Source organism: Brassica oleracea, chromosome C5, assembly GCF_000695525.1.
Source record: "Brassica oleracea var. oleracea cultivar TO1000 chromosome C5, BOL, whole genome shotgun sequence".
NCBI classification, from domain to species: domain Eukaryota; kingdom Viridiplantae; phylum Streptophyta; class Magnoliopsida; order Brassicales; family Brassicaceae; genus Brassica; species Brassica oleracea.
Window position 1 is genome coordinate 26931258 of NC_027752.1, and position 12820 is coordinate 26944077.

General features: G+C 38.3%; 1 protein-coding gene across 1 annotated transcript; it reads left to right on the top strand.

Annotated features, from left to right (window-relative positions):
• Window positions 1-7295: 7295 nt before the first annotated feature.
• LOC106343160 (protein disulfide-isomerase 5-2) lies at window positions 7296-9216 on the top strand. The gene is made up of 5 exons (XM_013782307.1): window positions 7296-7641; window positions 7744-7847; window positions 7935-8305; window positions 8388-8695; window positions 8776-9216. The coding sequence occupies exons 1-5, from the start codon at window positions 7432-7434 to the stop codon at window positions 9088-9090; spliced, it is 1308 nt and encodes a 435-aa protein (XP_013637761.1). The 5' UTR covers window positions 7296-7431; the 3' UTR covers window positions 9091-9216.
• The last annotated feature ends 3604 nt before the right edge of the window (window positions 9217-12820 follow it).

Genomic DNA, 12820 nt, shown 5'->3' on the forward strand with positions numbered 1-12820 from the left:
CTGCTTTTGTATCTCAGACAACATTATACTAGCTCATGAGGCAGTGCATAGTCTCAGAACCCATGAAGCAATCTCTAAATCTTTTATGGCTACCAAGACTGATATGTCAAAAGCTTTTGACAGAGTAGAATGGAATTACTTACAAGCTCTTCTTCAAGCGATAGGTTTTGATATTCTATTTATCAAGTGGATCATGTCTTGTGTTTCTACGGTGAATTATTCTATTCTCATCAACGGGCAATCTTATGGTTTCATCTCTCCTGAAAGAGGACTAAGACAAGGAGACCCGTTATCACCATTCTTGTTTGATCTTTGCACGGAAGGTCTCACTCACGTGCTAAATCAAGCAGTCTCCAGAGGATCTTTGAATGGGATTCAATTTGACTGGAATGGTCCACAGCTTCATCACTTGTTTTTTGCAGACGATAGTCTGTTCCTCTTCAAAGATGACATCTCTCAATGTCAAGTCTTTCATGAAATTCTACACAAGTATGGTGAAGCAACAGGACAGGTTATTAATCTCTCAAAATCTTCCCTCACTTTTGGTAAAAATATTAGTTTAGAACTAAAAGAACAGATTCAAGAAAAGTTAGACATTTTTTCTGAGGGAGGTGTTGGGAATTATCTTGGACTTCATGAATGCTTCAGTGGTTCAAAAGTGGAAATGCTTGCTTATATTCAAGATAAAATGAAAGGAAGGATGACTAGCTGGTACTCTAAGTTCCTATCTCAAGCCGGTAAAGAGATCATTTTGAAATCTGTTGCCATGGCTATGCCCATTCATGACATGACTTGTTTTAAACTTCCCAAGACCACGTGCAAAAACTTGTCCTCTGCCATGGCGGCTTTCTGGTGGAGAGTTTCAGAGGATAAAGGCAAGATCCATTGGCTCAGTTGGGACAGGTTTTGTGTCTCAAAAGAGTTAGGAGGAATGGGATTTAAAGATATTGAGTTATTCAATCAGGCTCTTCTTGCTAAACAAGCTTGGAGAATCCTAACTGATCAACATTCCCTCCTCAGTAGTTTTTGAAAAGCCGTTATTTCCCTAATGGCTCTTTCCTATATGCTACTCTTGGAAATAGACCATCATACGCTTGGCGTAGTATTATTCACGGTAGACATCTCCTAGCAAAGGGTTTAAGACATATGGTGGGCGACGGATGCTCTTTACCAGTATGGACTACACCTTGGTTGGTTGATGGAGAAAAGATGTGCAATCCTTTGATGAAGAACATTAATCTCAAGGTTTCAGATCTTTTACTTCCAAACTCTCATCTGTCGGATTTACAAAAGCTGGAATCTTTTTTCTACAGACAAGGCATCGACATAATACTACAGATAAAACCAGTAGTGTCTTCTCAGTAAGACTCAGAGTCAATCTTCCTAGTTTTTCTCTCTCTAGAGAATATCCTCTCTAGAGCTTTGGACCCTCTTTCTTGGTTTCTTCAACAAGAAAAAGCTTTGATTCCACGCTCACCATTAAAAATTCTTGATCTTGTTCTTTCATCTTTCTGTTCTTTCACCTTCCTCTTCTTTACCTATCTCATCATGACCTATGATAATGGATAAAGTTCTAATGACCCTTTCTCTTAAAGATGACGATGAAGCCCCCTACAATCTTCCAGATCTCCCACAATATTTCGCTACTGAAAGGAATGCATGCAGTCTGATCGGTTGCATCCTCAACTCGGAGTTTCAAAATGTTGCGAATCTCATCCTGGATATGCCGAGAAAGTGGCAGAAAGTTAATCGAGTTAGAGGAATTGCTCTTACCAGAGAGCGTTTCCAGTTCATCTTCTTGCATGCACACGATCTTCAAGATGTCCTTGACAAAGGCATGCAAAATTTCAACGACTGGGGATTGGCAATAGAAAGATAGGTCGAGAAGCCTCCATCGGGATATCTTCAGTATGTCTCGATCTAGGTCAGAATTAGCAACATCCCTGTAAACCATTACACTAAACCGGCTATTACAGATCTTGGAGGTCTGATTGGGCATGTCGAGCTTGTAGCGTTTAACCCTGAAAAATCTCAAAGACAAGACTATGTTCGAGTAAAGATAAGGATCGAAGTTGCTAAACCTCTCAAGAAATCAAGAGTTCTAAACCTCCCGGGTGGTGATCAAACTACAATCTATTTCTTCTATGAAAAAGTACAGAAGAGATGTACTTACTGCCAAAGACTCACGCATGCAAAAGAGAGATGTCCTATTCTGGTCAATATTCACAACAGACAAGTAACGCAGATTAGCAGTAACCATCTTTCTCAATCTTCAAAAAGTAATCCGATATTGTCTGAAGGAGATCCTCTGTTTGGAGTTTTACAAGAAGAATTAAGTAGGTATCAATCATATCTCTGGATGTCCCCGCATTGCTCCTGAGATCTTACAAGAAATGCGCAACTATCTGTTAGCCTCAAGCAATGAAGAAAGACATGTCAGAGAACATATAGTGATATTCTCAGTCAAGGAAGCAGAAAAAGATCCTATCTCTCAAGAGGCGATGCTCCAGCTTACTCCTCCACTGATGTTTACTACAAATTTAAACAAAGGAAAAGGAGAGGTCTTCAACTTTGATAAAGCGTCTGTTTCATCTTAAGTCTCTACCCTCAACCCCCAAGCTCCAAAGCTTATGGCATCAGCGATCTCTGCAGGTCATACACTGGTTAACTCAATGACCAATGTATTTTGTAGACTCTCTTTGCCGACCTGTCAAGCTTCTTCTAGTCGGATATCAGAGCTATCACCAGTCATGTTCTCAAGCCCCTCTCAGATAAAAGAAAAACCCAAGAGAAAGCCGGGGAGATACAAGAGAATCCCAAAGGACCAGAAGAAAGCGTCAAAGGCCTCAGTGAAGAAACCTCAAACTCTTATTGAAGGGGGCTCCAACAAGAAGCGCAAGGCAGGAAATGACAGACGACAATTTCTCATCAGCAAAAAAGAAAATGCATTTGTTAGATGTATCCAAAGCCGCTCCGAGCAATGCATCATTGATGGTCCCGCATGAGGGACCGTCTAAAGCTTAAATGAGCATCCTTAGTTAGAACTGCCGGGGTTTGGGAGATCCTCATGGCCTGACAGTTCAACGCCTCACGGAATTGGGACGTACGTACTTTCATGAGGTTCTCTTTCTGATGGAAACAATGAATCCTAGGAGTTATCTAGTAGATATGCAATGCTGGCTAGATTATGACCATGTATACACTGTCGACCCGGTAAATACTGGGGGGGTCTTGCTTTTTTTTGGAAGAACAGTGTGGGTGTACACATTTTGTATGCTGACAAGAATATCTTGGATGTAAAAATCATATATGAAGATAAATGTTTCTATGTCTCTTGTGTTTATGGCAATCCTAATATTCGTCTGCGTCATCTTGTTTGGGAACGTTTAATTCGATTCAGTCTAACCAGAAGTAGCAGCTGGTGTATGTTTGGTGATTTCAATGAAATTTTAAATAACTCTGAGAAAGTTGGAGGGCCTAGAAGAAGTGATTCTACATTTCAAGAGTTCTCAGACATGTTAGATATTTGTGGAACGATAGAATTACCAAGCTCTGGGAACGGTTTTACTTGGAGTGGCAAGAGAGGTAACTTATGGATCCATAGTAAACTTGAGAGAGCATTTGGTAACCAAAAATGGTTTGATCATTTCCATGCTTCAAATCAAGCTTTCCTCGATAAGAGAGGTTCTGATCACCGTCCTATTTTGATAAAGCTAATCTCATCTCAAGACTCATATAGAGGTTCTTTCAAATTTGATAAAAGGATGTTCCATAAACCTCTGGTCTTTGAAACCATTAGTCAAGCTTGGAACTCCTCTTCTCCGCATTCAAACCTCAGTGCTTCCAAAATCAGATCTTGTAGGAAGGCTTTAAGTAGATGGAAGAAAGATAACTGTTCAAACTCTTCGCTAAGGATATCTAATCTTCAAGTCGAACTAGAGCAAGAACAGTCTACTTGGAATCCATCATCCTCCAAATTGAATTTTTTTAACAAGATCTCTTATCAGGGCTTATAAAGATGAAGAAAATTATTGGAAACAAAAATGCAAGGACGAATGGATCCTTCATGGAGATGGGAACACAAAAAATTTTCATGCAGCAGTCAAAGTCTCGAGATCAAGAAATGAGATTGTGAAGCTTCAAGATGTTAACGGTAATTTCTAAAGGTCTGAAGCTTCAAAAGGTCAGATTGCTATAAACTACTTTAGTAACCTTTTTAAATCTTCCAACTCAGTGGACTACTTTGATCTCCTCAAAGACTGCCCAGTTTGAGTTTCTAGTAGTATGAACCTCCTTCTTACTAGAAAGGTTACTAGTGAAGAAGTTATAGAAGCAGTTTTCTCTATCAAATCGGATAGTGCGCTTGGTGCTGAAGAAATGTCAGGTTTTTTCTTCCAAAAATATTGGGATATTGTTGGAGATAAACTCACCAAGGAGGTTCTTTGTTTTTTTTGAAACGTGTGTTTTGCCTCCATAATGAAATTATACTCAGCTTTGCCTCATCCCAAAGAAGCCAAACGCAGAGTTGATATCTGATCATAGGCCTATCAGTTTATGCTCGGTAATGTACAAAACTATTTCTAAAATTTTAGCTTCAAGGATTCAACATCTTCTTCATGTGATCGTCTCTCCTACACAATCTGCTTTTGTATCTCAGACAACATTATACTAGCTCATGAGGCAGTGCATAGTCTCAGAACCCATGAAGCAATCTCTAAATCTTTTATGGCTACCAAGACTGATATGTCAAAAGCTTTTGACAGAGTAGAATGGAATTACTTACAAGCTCTTCTTCAAGCGATAGGTTTTGATATTCTATTTATCAAGTGGATCATGTCTTGTGTTTCTACGGTGAATTATTCTATTCTCATCAACGGGCAATCTTATGGTTTCATCTCTCCTGAAAGAGGACTAAGACAAGGAGACCCGTTATCACCATTCTTGTTTGATCTTTGCACGGAAGGTCTCACTCACGTGCTAAATCAAGCAGTCTCCAGAGGATCTTTGAATGGGATTCAATTTGACTGGAATGGTCCACAGCTTCATCACTTGTTTTTTGCAGACGACAGTCTGTTCCTCTTCAAAGATGACATCTCTCAATGTCAAGTCTTTCATGAAATTCTACACAAGTATGGTGAAGCAACAGGACAGGTTATTAATCTCTCAAAATCTTCCCTCACTTTTGGTAAAAATATTAGTTTAGAACTAAAAGAACAGATTCAAGAAAAGTTAGACATTTTTTCTGAGGGAGGTGTTGGGAATTATCTTGGACTTCATGAATGCTTCAGTGGTTCAAAAGTGGAAATGCTTGCTTATATTCAAGATAAAATGAAAGGAAGGATGACTAGCTGGTACTCTAAGTTCCTATCTCAAGCCGGTAAAGAGATCATTTTGAAATCTGTTGCCATGGCTATGCCCATTCATGACATGACTTGTTTTAAACTTCCCAAGACCACGTGCAAAAACTTGTCCTCTGCCATGGCGGCTTTCTGGTGGAGAGTTTCAGAGGATAAAGGCAAGATCCATTGGCTCAGTTGGGACAGGTTTTGTGTCTCAAAAGAGTTAGGAGGAATGGGATTTAAAGATATTGAGTTATTCAATCAGGCTCTTCTTGCTAAACAAGCTTGGAGAATCCTAACTGATCAACATTCCCTCCTCAGTAGTTTTTGAAAAGCCGTTATTTCCCTAATGGCTCTTTCCTATATGCTACTCTTGGAAATAGGCCATCATACGCTTGGCGTAGTATTATTCACGGTAGACATCTCCTAGCAAAGGGTTTAAGACATATGGTGGGTGACGGATGCTCTTTACCAGTATGGCCTACACCTTGGTTGGTTGATGGAGAAAAGATGTGCAATCCTTTGATGAAGAACATTAATCTCAAGGTTTCAGATCTTTTACTTCCAAACTCTCATCTGTCGGATTTACAAAAGCTGGAATCTTTTTTCTACAGACAAGACATCGACATAATACTACAGATAAAACCAGTAGTGTCTTCTCAGGATTTTTTTTTGCTGGAACCATTCTCGATCAGGAGAATATTCTGTAAAAAACTGGTTACTGGTTGGCAGAAAGGGAGGCACGTAAGGATGCTTATGTATCAGGTCAAATCCTTCCTTCGCTGAATGGTATTAAACATTGCATCTGGTCTTTAAAAACGGCACCAAAAATCAAGATTTTTCTTGGGAAAGTAATCAGTGGTGCCATTCCAGTTGCTGATCACCTCATTGAAAGAGGAATGAAGGTAGATACTCGATGTCAAACTTGTGGTATGGAAGGTGAATCGATGAATCATGTTCTTTTCACTTTCACCATTGCAAGACGATCATGGGTTCTATGCAACTACCCTGTACCTGAGAATGGTTTTGATCCCTCCTTTATCTACTCCAATATCTTCTATGTTTTAAAGATGGGGAATAACCAGAGATGTCCTTCAAATATCAGAAGGAGTGGTTCCTGGATATTGTGGTCAATCTGGAAAAACAGACACAGTCTACTATTTAATGGTAGTCTATCAGTAGGTCAGATATTTGCAAAATCGATATTTGAAGAAGTGGATCATTGGTTTCTAGTCAAAGAAATGGAGAATCATGATCGAGCATTTGATCTTGAAAGAAAGAAAAGGATCATTTTTGGATGGAAACCTCCTCATGTTTCTTGGCTTAAATGTGACATTGGCTCTTCTTGGAACAAAAGCAACTTTGAGGGTGGTGCCTCTTTCTCAAACATCCGCAGCAAACTAGAATCTACTTTTGAAAGTTGGAAATGGACCATTGAGAGTATGAAATCACTCCGTATGAACTCTGTTATCTTCTCCAGTGAAGACCACAACCTAGTAGGAACCATTACAAAACCAACTTCTTGGCCCTCTTTAAAGTTCTACTCTATCAAGCTATCTTCTATGCTTCATGAACTATTGTCTTGGCGAGTGAAATCGCAATCTCGTAAGGTCCGAAGACCTGCATTCCTCTTAGCAGACAGCGTGGTTAAGAAGAACTTTTTTCAATCTTATATTTCTACAGGTTTCCTGGCTTGACTTAGGCATTTTTTGTCTAGTTTTTCCTCTGCTTTTTAAATGGATGGTCCTTGCTTTTCTCTTGTTTATGATCATGTATTACCTAAAAACTTGATAATACCAGTGTATAAAATAAAAGTTTTATCCAATCACAATCACAAATGTTTGCGGTAAGTAACTTTTGATTTTGAACGGTACAAAATGATTCAAAGCAGTTTATACGATTGTTTAAAAAAAAAAAAAAAAGCTATTAACTGTTATGACCTATCCCCAAAAGATGCATAAAGGGATGGTAAACTGAGAAACCAGTCAGATCTAAAAAATCAGGTTAAATTCTGAGATTGACGTAAAATCATCTACAAACTTATTAAAAATCAAATTGAGTTCAAAACCATAGATCGTCTTCCTCCATCGAGATGCGTTCGTTAGGGTTGACGTATTGGTGGATCTCGTTTCTGGCGTTATCAATCTCACTCTCAGCTGCATCGGATGATCAGTTCACAATCGACGGAACAGTACTCGAACTCACCGACTCCAACTTCGAATCCGCGATTTCCACTTTCGATTGCGTCTTTGTGGATTTCTATGCTCCTTGGTGTGGTCACTGCAAGCGTCTTAACCCTGAGGTCTTTTCTTCTTCTCGATCTGGCCTTGTTCTAGAGTATTATGGATCGAAATCGTATAGCTTTTGCTTTGTTATTGATTTTCTTCTTGTCGATCTGGTGCAGTTAGATGCAGCTGCTCCTATTCTTGCTAAACTGAAGCAGCCTATCATCATTGCAAAGCTTAACGCTGACAAATACTCTCGTCTCGCACGCAAGCTTGAGATCGAGTATGTCTGAAAAGTTTCACGCTTTAGCTTCTGTACTGGTGTTTTTACCTTATCAAAGTAAATAGTTTTTTTTTTTTTTTTTTGCAGTGCATTCCCCACCCTCATGCTCTATAACCATGGAGTGCCAATGGAGTATTATGGACCCAGGAAAGCGGATTTGCTAGTCCGTTACTTGAAGAAGTTTGTTGCTCCAGATGTTGCCGTTCTTGAATCAAACTCGCATGTCAAGGATTTCGTTGAAGATTCCGGGACTTCCTTCCCTGTGTTCATCGGCTTTGGGTTGAACCAGTCTTTGATATCGGGACTAGGTAGAAAGTATAAGAAAAAGGCATGGTTTGCTGTTGCAAAGGATGCCTCTGAGGATGTCATGGTTTCCTATGATTTCGATAAGGCTCCTGCATTAGTTGCCCAACATCCTGCCTACAATGAGCATAGCGTCTTCTACGGTCCATTTGAAGGTCAGCGATTACTTACTTCTTTTTGATATCTTTATCTGTTCTAAAGTAAGTAGGTTTGAGAGAGTATAATTTTCGTTTGCAGATGGTTTCTTGGAAGAATTTGTGAAACAAAATTTCCTTCCTTTGATTCTGCCAATTAACCATGACACCCTGAAGCTGCTGAAAGATGATGAGAGGAAAATGGTATTGACAATTGTGGAAGATGAAACTCATGAAAGCATGGGGAAACTGATTAAGGCACTAAGAGCAGCTGCTCATGCCAACCGCGACCTTGTTTTTGGTTACGTCGGTGTGGAGCAGTTTGAAGAGTTTGCAGACTCGTTTCATGCAGACAAGAAGGCAAAGCTGCCTAAGATTGTTGTATGGGACGGAGATGAGGAGTATGAGCAGGTAAAGAACTGGTTAAACCGGTTGAATGATAACTAGATTAGAATAATAAATCGCATCAACATCTCTATATTGACATACAGGTGAACGGCATAGAGACAGTTAGCCACGAGGAAGATCATTTGACTCAAGTCTCCCGGTTTCTGGAGGGATACAGAGAAGGAAAAACAGAGAAGAAGAGAATCAAAGGACCATCTTTTATGGGATTTATTAACTCAATGATCGGGATTAGGTCCGTGTACATCATTGTGTTCTTGGTTGCTGTCATTATGATGCTACGGAGCCTCGGTCAAGTTGAGGAGCCTGCTCGGGTCAGGACCGCTGCATCCGATGGTCAGGCCACTAGTGTCCTTGAAGGTGAAACCAGTGAGCATAAACCCAGGGACAAAGAGGACTAGTTTTTGGTAGAATTCAGTGTGGTATGTTTTTCCTTTTTATTTAGGCTCTTCAGCCAGAAGCCAACTCAACCTGTTGACAGTTATTTATCTTCGTCTTTATTTTATATGGAGCATTTTGATATTTCACACTATCGAAACCCATTTTTGCCATATGCATTAGTTCTTGGTGCCAACTATTTGCGTTTAAAAATCAAGAGGCATATACACAAAAGATAGCAAATCTGTACTAAAGATTCTCACTTTCCGAACTCACTCTTCTCACAAATTGCACTAAAGATATCAAATCTGCACTCATCAGTCTGAAGTGAAGTGCGGGGATGAGATTGAAATCCTTGAAGACTCCATCATTATCAAAATACTCAAAGCTTTCAGGACCGATTTGCTTCTCAACCTTTTTAGGGTTAGGTTTTAAACTTGGGTCTAGGTTTGGTTTAGGTGCAGAAGGCATTAAAAGCATTTGCTCCATTAGTGTAAGCATGGTTTATGCATCTTCTTTGCCATCTTTTTTATTTTAAGTTACAAACCCAAAGTTTCTTTACAATCATTCACAACTATGTTTTTTTTTTTTTTTTGGACAACACACAACTATGTTTTTATATGCCTTTTTCGCCTTATTTCTATTTTCCTTTGTTGTTAGACTGCAAGAATTGGTTCTCCATATTCCCGGTTCATCAAAATGATTATCAAGATCTCATGGTCTTATCCACCGAAATCCAACAAAAAAAAATTAAAAAAAAAATCCAAAGACAGATTCAAAAACATAAAACAAATTTCCATGATAAAAGAAGTGCTTATAGTCGTTTAGAAAAAGAAGTGATTATAGAAACTGATTTATAGCGTTAACATTCCAACAACAAAAAAATCTATATCCATCATCAAATCCAAATTACAATTTTCAGATTCAATATTCATGCTATACAAATTGAAATTAACATTAGGAAAATCAAGCATATATCATCAAAAATATGTTAAAATAAGTATACCAACTGCATTAACTATTCTTAAAAAAGGTCAAATTTGAATATAAGTTTAGATAGTAGATGTCTTTAATAATAATAATGCTTTCCAGCGATATATGTTCTGTATTTTCAGTGCAAAATTGCTCAACATTTTGCAAATACATTTAACCTGTTAGCTAGTATTAGAAAAAACCACCAAAATTATTATAAACTTAGGAAAAGAAAACCCGGATTTTTTTTTAGTCTTTTAATGATTAGTTTTTGGGCCTATAAAGTCTTTGAAATCAAACCAAGGTATCAAAAAAATTAAGAAAAAAAAAAAACCAAACTTCAACTCGTGTACGGATAATTTAAATCTCTAACTTTTGAATATTGGTCATTTTGATCTTGTTGTTGTGTTGGCTCATCCATTTTAACTTAGCAATAGTCAACTATTAACTTTGATTAATAAACATTAAACATAAAATATCGTCAACTATTGAGGATCATAACTTGCTTGATACCATATGATAATATGAAAGTGAGTTGTATTGATTTACATAGCAAAATATTTATAAAAAGAATAGATCCTAAACTGAAGAGGAATATACACCAATATTGGATTATTGGATTCATCATTGGTAGTGTAGCTTGGCTGGTTTGTGCAGGTCGTTAGAGCCCTCTCGGTCGGTGTGTGACATGGAGGTCAGGCCCGTTTTGTACAGGTATCGGGCGGCAGTAGCGAGCCTTTCTGCTTGTTTGGGAGGCGGTTTCAAACGTTGCGTGACGTTGTGTACAAGCCGAGACTTGGCGGTATTGCAAGGCTCATGTGGTAAGTATCCGAAACCCTCCCCTATTTGTCGTCTAGTGCTTCATAGATAGTGACGGTTACAAGTTCGGTGGAGTTCGTTGGGAGCTAGCTACTCCAGAGACGACTTGAGAGGTCCCGACATCCGAGGAAACAAGGAGAACCTCACCTTCTTTGGATCATCGTCAATGGTAGAGAACGGTAACCAATTCCAGAGAATTTTGAAAGACGGACTAGCGGAATGTGCCGGGTTTAGTGGGCGGGCGAAGCTAGTTTGTAATAGTTTAACTTTGGAAATTTTGTTCAAAACCTGTTTGTAACCGAATCTAATTCCCGATTTCGGGTTGAATTAATATATATATTAAAAAAAAAAGAATATACACCAATAACAACAAAATGATAGTTATTCTTATCTTTATAATTTATATCCTTATTTTTTATAATACTTCCTTGTCGACCCTGCAACTAACACATATCTTTTTCCGTGCTTTGGATTCACTCGCACGATATCGTGAATCAAATTTCGATAAGTTATCCATTTTTTGATAACTCCAATTCATATTCATTTAACTCTAGAATTCTCTCATGATGTGTCACCGAAATGATAATACACTTAAGTGACATAGTAGTAAAATCAATTTTGTAAACCTTTTAATGTACACTACCAATACCACAAACAGGATGTTACATTGATATCACGGAATCATCTCAACATATACCAGAAGACATCTAAGTTTCCAAACTGTTAGGCAAAGGGAAACCCCGTGGTTGAGAATGGGTATGGCCGTGTGGGAGTCCACGTAATTTATAGGAATCAAATGTCTTTAGCCCACTCACACCTGGCTTTGACTTTAAATGGTGGAAAATAGATATAGTAAACACATATAAACCTCTCAAACTGTAGTATGTACAAGGCTGGCTCACAAGGGGAGATAAGCGGTGGCCAAGCTCATGTTCTCCCGTATAATAATAATTAAGAGTTTTATAAATTTATATATTTATATATAAAAATATAATAAATAAAAATGAAAAGGGTTCAAAATTATTTGATATGTATATAGTTTTATTTTCATTACAAATATACAAAATATTACTGATTAAATTTTAAAAATGTTTTAAACATGATTTACATATAAATTTTAAAAGGTAAAACTTTAAAAATGTTTTAATCATTATCTACATATAAATTGTAGGGTAAATTTTTTTTTTGTCTTAGAGTCCCTGGCAATGTTGAGCCGGCCTGAGTATGTAATGGGAACATACAATCAGAAGACCTTCCTAGCCGAAACCTCATCCTTTTAAAAAGGTCAAGAATTAATTCCTTTCTTTTAGTTCACAAATTGTGTTCGGGCAATAATGCTAATCTCCCGTTTTCAATTCAAAGCATGTTCCTAATTTTCTGTAATGATATTCATTTCTTACTAAATTTCTGTTGGGTCCCTCCTAGATGGAGAGAACCAAGTGGGCCTGAGACATAATAATTCTCATAACCTTAAGTAATTAGTGATGTTCCCCTTTGCACTGTAGACTCACAATAATAGAGTTTAGAGAGAGAGACAAAAGAGAGAAAGAAGAGAGAAGGAGGAGAAAACTCGTCAGGCTATTTCAAGACTAGTTTTGGAGGATCAAACGGAACTTGATCGGGCTGATATTTTGTGGGAAGCTTCATCCGTCAGTGGGTTAGAGTTTCACCGAAGGGATTTGGATTTCAACGGTTGGATCTTCTGTTGTCGGAGTTTTAGTGAAGCTGGTCGTCACAGTTCTTCAGCGGGACAGTCTTGGGTGTTTGGTAAATCCGACGGTGAGATCTTCTATTCTTGAGCTTAAATTTGGCGGAGGTATTGTTGACTTGTTTATCGTGGATTTGTACGGTTGGATTAGTCTTTGGATGCCGGAATCCTTGTGAACTGAGGTCGTTTGGTTGCTGCCGGTTTTGAAGCTTTGTGTTGCTCTCTTGTTGTTGTTGTTTGTGTTGGAGATAGCT